This window comes from Chiloscyllium plagiosum, chromosome 39 (genome assembly GCF_004010195.1).
Source record: "Chiloscyllium plagiosum isolate BGI_BamShark_2017 chromosome 39, ASM401019v2, whole genome shotgun sequence".
NCBI classification, from domain to species: Eukaryota; Metazoa; Chordata; class Chondrichthyes; order Orectolobiformes; family Hemiscylliidae; genus Chiloscyllium; species Chiloscyllium plagiosum.
Window position 1 is genome coordinate 7111892 of NC_057748.1, and position 12076 is coordinate 7123967.

The 12076-nt window shown below is 43.3% G+C and overlaps 1 protein-coding gene across 1 annotated transcript in view; it reads right to left on the reverse strand.

The window, feature by feature from the left end:
* The window catches only part of LOC122542013 (SH3 and multiple ankyrin repeat domains protein 1-like), a 113649-nt gene that overhangs the window by 10804 nt on the left and 90769 nt on the right, over positions 1-12076 (reverse strand). The window contains exon 7 of the mRNA XM_043679305.1: positions 7773-7881. Coding sequence (XP_043535240.1) covers positions 7773-7881 — 109 coding nt within the window. The remainder of the gene's footprint in view (positions 1-7772; positions 7882-12076) is intronic.

The window sequence follows — 12076 nt, forward strand, 5'->3', positions numbered from 1 at the left end:
TACAGTTTACATGTGTATTACACACAGAATCGCAGTTACAGTTTACACGTGCATTACATACGGAACCACAGCTACAGTTTACACGTGTATTACACACAGAATCGCAGCTACAGTTTACACGTGTATTACACACAGAACCACAGCTACAGATAACATGTGTATTACACACAGAACCACAGCTACAGTTTACACATGCATTACACATGGAACCACAGCTACAGTTTACATGTGTATTACAAATGGAACCACAGCTACAGTTTACACATGCATTACACACGGAACCACAGCTACAGTTTACATGTGTATTACACACAGAACTACAGCTACAGCTTACATGTGTATTACACACAGAACCACAGCTACAGTTTACACGTGCATTACGCACGAAAACACAGCTACAGTTTACATGTGTATTACACACAGAACCACAGCTATAGTTTACATGTGTATTACAAACAGAACCACAGCTACGGTTTACATGTGTAATACATATGGAACCACAGCTACAGTTTACACGTGTATTACATACAGAACGACAGCTACAGTTTACACGTGTATTACACATGGAACCACTGCTATAGTTTATATATGTTTTACACACAGAACCACAATAGCAGTTTACAGGTGTATTACACACAGAACCACAGCTACAGTTTACATGCGTATTACACACAGAACCGCAGCTACAGTTTACACGTGTATTACACACAGAACCACAGCTACAGATAACATGTGTATTACGCACAGAACCACAGCCACAGTTTTAATGTGTATTACACACAGAACCACAGCTACAGTTTACACATGCATTACACATGGAACCACAGCTACAGTTTACATGAGTATTACAAATGGAACCACAGCTACAGTTTACACATGTATTACACACGGAACTACAGCTACAGTTTACACATGCATTACACATGGAACCACAGATACAGTTTACACGTGCATTACACACGGAACCACAGCTACAGTTTATACGTGCATTACACACGAAAACACAGCTACAGTTTACATGTGTATTACACACGGAACTACAGCTACAGTTTACATGTGTATTACACACAGAACAACAGCTACAGTTTACATGTGTAATACACACAGAACCACAGCTACAGTTTACACGTGTATTACACACGGAACCACAGCTACAGTTTACACGTGTATTACACATGGAACCACTGCTACAGTTTACATATGTATTACACATGGAACCACAATAGCAGTTTACAGCTTTATCACACACAGAACCGTAGCTACAGTTTACATGTGTATTACACACGGAACCACAGCTACAGTTTACACAGGTATTACACACAGAACCACAGCTAAAGTTTATATGTGTAATACACATGATCCACAGCTACAGTTTACATGTGTATTACACACAGAACCACAGCTACAGTTTACATGTGTAATACACAGAACCACAATAGCAGTTTACACATGCATTACACACGGAACCACAGCTACAGTTTACACGTGCATCACGCACGAAAACACAGCTACAGTTTACATGTGTATTACACACAGAACTACAGCTACAGTTCATATTGTGCATTACACATAGAACCACAGCTACAGTTTACATGTGTAATACACACGGAACTACACCTACAGTTTACACATGCATTACACATGGAACCACAGCTACAGTTTACATGTGTATTACAAATGGAACCACAGCTACAGTTTACATATGTATTACAAATGGAACCACAGCTACAGTTTACTCGTGTATTACACACGAAACCACAGCTACAGTTTACACGTACATTACACATGGAACCACAGATACAGTTTACATATGTATTACACACAGAATCTCGGCTACAGTTTACACGTGTATTACACACAGAACCACAGCTACAGTTTACACATGCATTACACATGTAACCACAGCTACAGTTTACATGTGTATTACAAATGGAAACACAGCTACAGTTTACAAGTGTATCACACACAGAACCACAGCAGCAGTTCACACGTGTATTCCGCACAGTACCGCAGCTACAGTTTACATGTGTATTACACACAGAATCGCAGTTACAGTTTACACGTGCATTACATACGGAACCACGGCTACAGTTTACATGTGTATTACACACGGAACTACAGCTACAGTTTACATGTGTATTACACACAGAACAACAGCTACAGTTTACATGTGTAATACACACAGAACCACAGCTACAGTTTACACGTGTATTACACACGGAACCACAGCTACAGTTTACACGTGTATTACACATGGAACCACTGCTACAGTTTACATATGTATTACACATGGAACCACAATAGCAGTTTACAGCTTTATTACACACAGAACCGTAGCTACAGTTTACATGTGTATTACACACGGAACCACAGCTATAGTTTACACAGGTATTACACACAGAACCACAGCTAAAGTTTATATGTGTAATACACATGGATCCACAGCTACAGTTTACATGTGTATTACACACAGAACCACAGCTACAGTTTACATGTGTAATACACAGAACCACAATAGCAGTTTACACATGCATTACACACGGAACCACAGCTACAGTTTACACGTGCATTACGCACGAAAACACAGCTACAGTTTACACGTGTATTACACACAGAACCACTGCTACAGTTTACATATGTATTACACATGGAACCACAATAGCAGTTTACAGGTGTATTACACACAGAACCGCAGCTACAGTTTACATGTGTATTACTGACAGAACCACAGCTATAGTTTACACGGCTATGACACACAGAACCACAGCTACAGTTTACACAGGTATTACACACAGAACCACAGCTACAGTTTACACAGGTATTACACACAGAACCACAGCTACAGTTTACATGTGTATTACACACAGAACCACAGCTACAGTTTACACATGCATTACACATGGAACCAAAGCTACAGTTTACATGTGTATTACAAGTGGAACCACAGCTACAGTTTACATGTGTATTACACACAGAACCACAGCTACAGTTTACACGTGTATTACACACGGAACCACAGCTACAGTTTACACGTGGATTACACACGGAACCACAGCTACAGTTTACACGTGCATTACACGCGGAACCACAGCTACATTTTACACGTGTATTACGCACGAAAACACAGCTACAATTTACACGTGTATTACACATGGAACCACAACAGCAGTTTACACGTGTATTACACATGGAACCACAACAGCGGTTTACACGTGTATTACACTTGGAACAACAGATACAGTTTACACGTGCATTACACACGGGAACCACAGCCACAGTTTACACGTGTATTACGCACGAAAACACAGCTACAATTTACATGTGTATTACACACAGAACTACAGCTACAGTTTACATGTGTAATACACACAGAACCACAGCTACGGTTTACATGTGTAATACACATGGAACCGCTGCTACAGTTTACATGTGTATTACACACAGAACCGCAGCTACAGTTTACACGTGTATTACACACAGAACCACAGCTACAAATAACATGTGTATTACGCACAGAACCACAGCCACAGCTTACATGTGTATTACACACAGACCCACAGCTACAGTTTACATGCATTACACATGGAACCACAGCTACAGTTTACATGAGTATTACAAATGGAACCACAGCTACAGTTTACACATGTATTACACATGGAACCACAGCTACAGTTTACACTAGCGTTACACACAGAACCACAGCTACAGTTTGCATGTGTATTACACACAGAACCACAGCTACAGTTTACATGTGTATTACACGCGGAACAACAACTACAGTTTACACTTGTGTTATAAACGGAACCGCAGCTACAGTTTACACGTGTATTACATAAAGAATCACAGCTACAGTTTACATGTGTATTACGCACAGACCCACAGTTACAATTTACACGTGTATTACACACGGAACCACAGCTACAGTTTACACGTGTATTACACATGGAACCACAACTCCAGTTTACATGTGTATTACACACGGAACCACAGCTATAGTTTACACGTGTGTTACACACTGAACCACAGCTGCAGTTTACATGTGTTTACGCACAGAACCACAGCAACAGTTTACACATGCATTACACACGGAACCACGGCAACAGTTTACATGTGTATTACACACAGAACCACAGCAATAGTTTACACGTGTGTTACACATGGAACCATGGCAACAATTTATATATGTATTACCCACTGAACCACGGCAGCAGTTTACACATCTATTACACACGGAACCCCAGCATCAGTTTACACGTGTATTACACACAGAACCACAGCAATAGTTTACACGTGTGTTACACATGGAACCGTGGCAACAATTTACACATGTCTTACACATGGAACCACAGCAACCATTTACACGTGTATTACCCATGGAACCACGGCAGCAGTTTATATGTGTACTACACACGGAACCACAGTAGCAGTTTACTCGTCTATTACACACTGAACCACAACAGCGGTTTACAAGTGTATTACACACAGAAACACAACAGCAGTTTACACGTGTATTACACATGGAACCACAACAGCGGTTTACACGTGTATTACACATGGAACCACAACAGCGGTTTACACGTGTATTACACACAGAAACACAACAGCGGTTTACACGTGTATTACACACGGAAACACAACAGCAGTTTACACGTGTATTACACATGAAACCACAACAGCGGTTTACACGTGTATTACACACGGAAAGACAACAGCGATTTACACGTGTATTACACATGAAACACAACAGCGGCTTACACGTGTAGTACGCACGGAAACACAACAGCGGTTTACACATGTATAACACGTGGAAACACAACAGCGGTTTACACGTGTATTACACACGGAAAGACAACAGCGGTTTACACGTGTAGTACACACGGAAACACAACAGCGGTTTACACGTGTATTACACATGGAAACACAACAGCGGTTTACACGTGTATTACACACGGAAACACAACAGCGGTTTACACGTGTAGTACACACTGAACCACAACAGCGGTTTACACGTGTATTACACACGGAAAGACAACAGCGGTTTACATGTGTATTACATACTGATTTCACAAGCCTTGTGGCCTCGCAGGAACAATTCCAGCTCCCCTAACTCGCAGACTTTACAAACACATCTCCCACTAACAGCTCACTATTTCCTCCAGTCACAATTCCTAAGAGATCTCTGGTAACTAAAGCCTGTTACAATGACAGTGCTGAGCTTGCCTTGCTTTCAGCACAAGCCTCTCCAGCTGGTCCCTGCTGTGGTTCAGTGGGCAGCACCTTCACCTCCAAAACAGAACGTGGTAGGTTCAAGACCCACTCCAGAGACTTCGATCACATCCTCAAGGCTGACACTTCCAGTGACAGGACAGAGGGAGTGCTGTGCTGACAGGGAAGCTGCCATTAGGATGAGGTGAGTGACAGGCTGTTAGTCCTAAGCATTCCTCTGACCAACACCCTGACGAAGTACTCACTACAGAATGTAATCTTTCGACAAAGGGTGGCTCAGTGGTTCGCACTGCTGCCTCACAGCGCCAGGGACCTGGGTTCAATTCCAGCCTCGGGTGACTGTCTGTGTGGAGTTTGTACATTCTCCCCGTGTCTGCGTGGGTTTTCTCCCACAATCCAGAGATGTGCAGGTTGGGGTGGATTGGCCATGCCGAATAGCCCAGAGTATCAGGGATGTGTAGGTTAGATGCACTATTCAGGTATAAATGTAGAGTAACAGAGTCTGGATGGGATACTCTTCGGAGGGTTGGTGTGAACTTGTTGGGTCAAATGGCCTGTTTCCACACTGTAGGGGTTCTATAGTCAGCAGTGAGAGAGAAACTTCCAACAATGTTTGGTTTGAGGTAAGACTGCCTTCTGTACTTGTCAATATTTTGTGACAGGAAGTATTTATAATTTTTGACCAGTTTTCCAGCGCGGGTTACCATGTGGAAAAATGAAAAGAAATTCCAACAATCTCACTGCTGGATATGGGCAAGATCAATTCCGTGGACAGAGCACAAGGCATGTGAAGCAATATCTGAAACAAAACCAGAAATTGCTGGAAAAGCTCAGCGGGTCTGACAGCATCTGCCCAGAGAGGAAGCAGAGTTAGCGTTTCAGGTCCAGTTACCCTTCCTCAGAACTGATGGTTGCTAGAAAAATGTTGTATTTTATGCAGAAAATAGGGTGGAGAGAGGGGGTAAGGAGTAAATGGAAGGTGGGAATAGAGAGCAAAGAAAGAGAGAAGAACATACAAAGGAGGGGTAATGGTCAGCCTGGGGGAGGAATAACTATCAGTGGAAGCTATGAAGTCAAAAAAGACCCTGAGCTTCCAGCTATTTGCCATTTCTACACCCCCCCACCCCGTTCCCCGGGCAACATCACTGCCTCAGGCTTGCTGCGGTGCTCCAGTGAAGCTCAGTGCAGGCTGGAGGAGCAGCATCTCATTTCCCACTCAGGGACTCTACAGCCTTCTGGACTCAACAACGTTACGCCTTTTGAGGCACCTACACCCACGCCCAGACCCCAACCCCCACCCCCACACACCAGGCCTTAAGATGAGATTCCCTCCAGCATGTAAACAGGCCTTTCGGCCCAACCAGTCCACGCCGACTCTCCGATGAGTAACCCACCCAGACCCATTGCCCTCTGACTAATGCACCTAACACTGTGGGCAATTTAGCACGGCCAATTCACCTGACCTGTGGATTGTGGGGGGAAATCAGAGCATCCAGAGGAAACCCACGCAGACACGGGGAGAATGTGCAAACTCCACACAGTCGCCCAAGGCTGAAATCGAACCTATGTCCCTGGTGCTGTGAGGCAGCTGTGCTAACCACTAGGCCACCAGGCCTTGTTATCACATGGCCTGCTATTACACACAACCCATTGTTAGCCAATAACGGTCCCCATTAGAAGCCATTCATTGTCCCAGGCTGATCATTATCCACTCCCTTGTCTGTCCAACTGTTCTCTCTCTTTCGACTCTATCCCCACTCACTGTTTGTTCCTTATCCCTTACACCCACCCTATCTTCTGCATAAAACTTGACATATTCCCAACTGCCATCAGTTCTGAGGAAGGGTCACTGGACCCGAAATGTTAGCTCTGTTTTCTCTCTTCACAAATGCTGTCAGACCCGCTGACTTCCTCCAACAATTTCAGTTTTGGTTTCTGATTTCCAGCATCTGCAGTTATTTCGGTCTTTATTCAGAAATATTTGAAGTTGAAAGGACAAACAAACATTGAAAAAGAAGTGACATCCAGTGAAGGAGATGTCAGTCAGTAGTTTGTTCATTTGACCAGAGCTGGGAGGCACAGCACAGTTACAGTGCCACAGGCCATTCGGCCCATCACACCTGCTCTTCAAAGTAGCACAAAGAGAATCTAACTGGAAATGGAACAGGATTGAAGGGCTGAATGGCCTCTTCCTCACAGCTTCCTCTGACCGATGGACCTTCAATTCCCGGAGGAGTCCACTCTAACCCTGAGAGATTGGGACCCCTGACTGTAAAACAGCATTTACTCAACATCCGGAATCTTCTAGGAGGTTGAGGAAGGAATCTTCAGCCCTTTGTTCCAAACCGGTCCGCGTTGAAATTTACAGCAGGTTTGGACCAGCATAACAATTTCTAGAAGTTTCCGAACCGGAGACTCTGTCCCTCCCACCAGAACCTCTCCCTCTCCCTTCTCAATTCTCTCCTCCCTCACACTCTCTTCCTCATGCACCCTGTTTCCTTCCTCCATAGCCTGGTCTGACCCTTTGGTGAACATGGAGAGCTTACCCCCAGTCTCTGCATCATGGTAGTTGGGATCCAGCCCTTTATCTAAGAGTTTAAGCATCTTATCGACTGAGCCATGTTGAACATACTCGAAAAATTTCTTCAGACTGGCCTGTAAAAGAGAAACATCACATCGGCGTGCATTAAAACAAATCAATCTCCAGCGTAAACCAATGCCCTGAGTTAGGCTGTCAATTTCCACCTGCCCTTAGCTGCAGGGTTGGGGGTGAAAGGATTGGACTGTGACCTTTGACCTAGATGTGATTTCACCCCAGACCCAGGCTGGCTACCTCCTCTGACCCAGTCTACTACTGACTATTTCTCTGCATGGCTAGCATCAATGCCAGGGGTCAGAGTTCACAAATACTCCCTGACATGACAGGATTTGTTGCCCTGGGAGATGTGTCTAATCTCCCCACTCCAACCCCCGATCTCAGCAAAAACTCCATTATGGACATTGGTTCCCTCCCTGTTACACTGGATCAATCCCAAACCAATCCCACTGTCCCACTCCCTCTCTGTTACACTGGATCAATCCCAAACCAATCCCACTGTCCCACTCCATCCCTGTTACACTGGATCAATCCCAAACCAATTCCACTGTCCCACTCCCTCTCTGTTACACTGGATCAATCCCAACTGTCCCACTCCCTCTCTGTTACACTGGATCAATCCCAAACCAATCCCACTGTCCCACTCCCTCCCTCTAGCACTGGAACAATCCCAAATTAATTCCACTGACCCATTCTTTCCCCAAAGCCCCGTGTCAATTCCAAACTAATCCCACAATTCCACTCTTTCCCATAGCCTAGTATCAATCCCAAAAGAATCCCACGATTCCATACTCTCCCCAATCCCTGTATCAATCTCGAACCAGTCTCTCTGATACATCTTTATCCATAGCCCTCCATCTTTAGTTCCTTCCAAACTTTTAACATCTTTTAATGGATTCTGGACTTAAGCGACTTAGAGTGAAAGTAAGAATGTGTGTGTGTGTGTGACAGAGAGAGAGAGAGAGCAAATGAGAGTGAAAGTCAGTGAGTGGGTAAGACTAAATAAGTAAGTGAGTGAAGAGAGATCAGAGACAGACAGAGATCAAAGATAGAGAGCGCAATCAGAGATAGAGAGCGAGAGATCAGAGATAAGAGAAAGATCAGAGATAGAGAGAGATCAGAAAGATAAAGATGGTGCAGAGTGAGAGAGAAAGAGATTAGAGAGATAGACGGAAATAGAGATAGAGAGACTAAAGATAGATCAGAGATGGAGACTGATAGAGAGATAGACGGAGCAAGAGATAAAGGGATAGAGAGTGAGAGTGAGAGATGGAAAGCATGAGAAACAGAGATAGAGACAGAGAGAGATGTCAGAGAGATGTGCCTACACAGCAAGAGAACTGTGAAAAGAACATTACTTTGTATCAGGATTGACAGATTGATAAGACTTCAAGGAAAATTATTTAAACTCTCTCGGATCAAGCTGACATTTTACGGAAAACAATAATTTTTTCACGTCCTTGGGTGCTGCCGATGAAGGAATGAAAAGAGCAATGCTTCACTGGTCACTATCTGTGGTCACTATCTGTGGTCACTATCTGTGGTCATTATCTGTGGTCATTATCTATGGTCACTATCTGTGGTCACTATCTGTGGTCACTATCTGTTGTCACTATCTGTGATCACTATCTGTGGTCACTATCTGTTGTCACTATCTGTTGTCACTATCTGTGGTCACTATCTGTGGTCACTATCTGTGGTCATTATCTAGGATCATTATCTGTTGTCATTATCTGTGGTCACTATCTGTGGTCACTATCTGTGGTCATTATCTGTTGTCACTATTTGTTGTCACTATCTGTGGTCATTATCTGTTGTCACTATCTGTGGTCATTATCTGTTGTCACTAATTGTGGTCAATATCTGTTGTCATTATCTGTTGTCACTATCTGTGGTCACAATCTGTTGTCAATATCTGTGGTCACTATCAGTTGTCACTATCTCTGGTCACTATGTGTGATCACAATCTGTTGTCACTATCGGTGGTCACTATCTGTGGTCACTACCTGTGATCACTATCTGTGGTCAATATCTGTTGTCATTATCTGTTGTCACTATCTGTGGTCACAATCTGTTGTCACTATCTGTGGTCAATATCTGTGGTCACTATCAGTTGTCACTATCTCTGGTCACTATCTGTTGTCACTATCTGTGGTCACAATCTGTGGTCACACTCTGTTGTCACTATCTGTGGTCATTATCTGTTGTCACTATCCGTGGTCACTATCTGTGGTCAATATCTGTGATCACTATCTGTGGTCACTATCTGTGATCACTATCTGTTGTCACTATCTGTTGTCACTATCTGTGGTCACTATCTGTTGTCACTATCTGTGGTCGTTATCTGTCGTCGTTATCTGTCGTCAATATCTGTTATCACTATCTGTTGTCACTATCTGTGGTCATTATCTGTTGTCACTATCTGTGGTCACTATCTGTGGTCATTATCTGTTGTCACTACCTGTGGTCATTATCTGTTGTCACTATCTGTGGTCAATATCTGTTGTCATTATCTGTTGTCACTATCTGTGGTCACAATCTGTTGTCACTATCTGTGGTCAATATCTGTGGTCTCTATCAGTTGTCACTATCTCTGGTCACTATCTGTGGTCACTATCTGTTGTCACTATCAGTGGTCACTATCTGTGGTCATTATCTGTGGTCACTCTCTGTGATCACTATCTGTGGTCATTATCTGCGGTCATTATCTGTGGTCACTATCTATGGTCACTATCTGTTGTCACTATCTGTGGTCATTATCTGTTGTCACTATCTGTGCTCAGTATCTGTGGTCAGTATCTGTGATCACGATCTGTGATCACTATCTGTTGTCACTATCGGTGGTCAGTATCTGTGGTCAATATCTGTGATCACTATCTGTTGTCACTATCGGTGGTCACTAGCTGTGGTCACTATCTGTTGTCACTAACTGTGGTCACTATCTGTGGTCACTATCTGTGATCATTATCTGTTGTCACTATCGGTGGTCACTATCTGTGGTCACTAACTGTGATCACTATCTGTGGTCACTATCTGTGGTCATTATCTGTGGTCATTATCTGTTGACACTATCTGTGGTCACAATCTGTTGTCACTATCTGTTGTCATTATCTGTTGTCACTGTCTGTGATCACTATCTGTGATCACTATCTGTTGTCACTATCGGTGGTCAATATCTGTGATCACTATCTGTTGTCACTATCGGTGGTCACTAGCTGTGGTCACTATCTGTTGTCACTAACTGTGGTCACTATCTGTGGTCACTATCTGTGATCATTATGTGTTGTCACTATCGGTGGTCACTATCTGTGGTCACTACCTGTGATCACTATCTGTTGTCACAATCTGTGATCACTATCTGTGGTCACTATCTGTGGTCACTATCTGTTGTCATTATCTGTTGCCACTATCTGTGGTCACAATCTGTTGTCACTATCTGTGGTCATTATCTGTTGTCACTATCTGTGGTCACTATCTGTGGTCACTATCTGTTGTCATTATCTGTGGTCACTATCTCTGTGGTCAATATCTGTTGTCATTATCTGTTGTCACTATCTGTGGTCACAATCTGTTTTCACTATCTGTGGTCACTATCTGTGGTCATTATCTGTTGTCACTATCTGTGGTCACAATCTGTTGTCACTATCTGTGGTCACTATCTATTGTCACTATCTGTGGTCAATATCTGTTGTCACTATCTGTTGTCACTATCTGTGGTCACTATATGTGGTCACTATCTGTAGTCACTATCAGTTGTCACTATCTGTGGTCACTATCTGTAGTCACTATCTGTGGTCACTATCTGTGGTCACTATCTGTGGTCATTATCTGTGATCATTATCTATTGTCACTATTTGTCGTCACAATCTGTTGTCACTATCTGTGGTCACTATCTGTGGTCATTATCTGTTGTCACTATCTGTGGTCACTATCTGTACTCACTATCTGTTGTCACTATCTGTGATCACTATCTGTTGTCACTATCTGTTGCCACTATCTGTGGTCACTACCTGTGGTCATTATCTGCGGTCACTATCTGTGGTCATGATCTGTGGTCTCTATCTGTGGTCATTATCTGTGGTCACTATCTCTGGTCACTATTTGTTGTCACTATCTGTGGTCACTATCTGTTGTCACTATCTGTGGTCATTATCTGTGGTCACTATCTGTTGTCACTACCTGTGGTCATTATCTGTGGTCTCTATCTGTTGTCACTATCTGTGGTCATTATCTGTGGTCACTATCTGTTGTCAC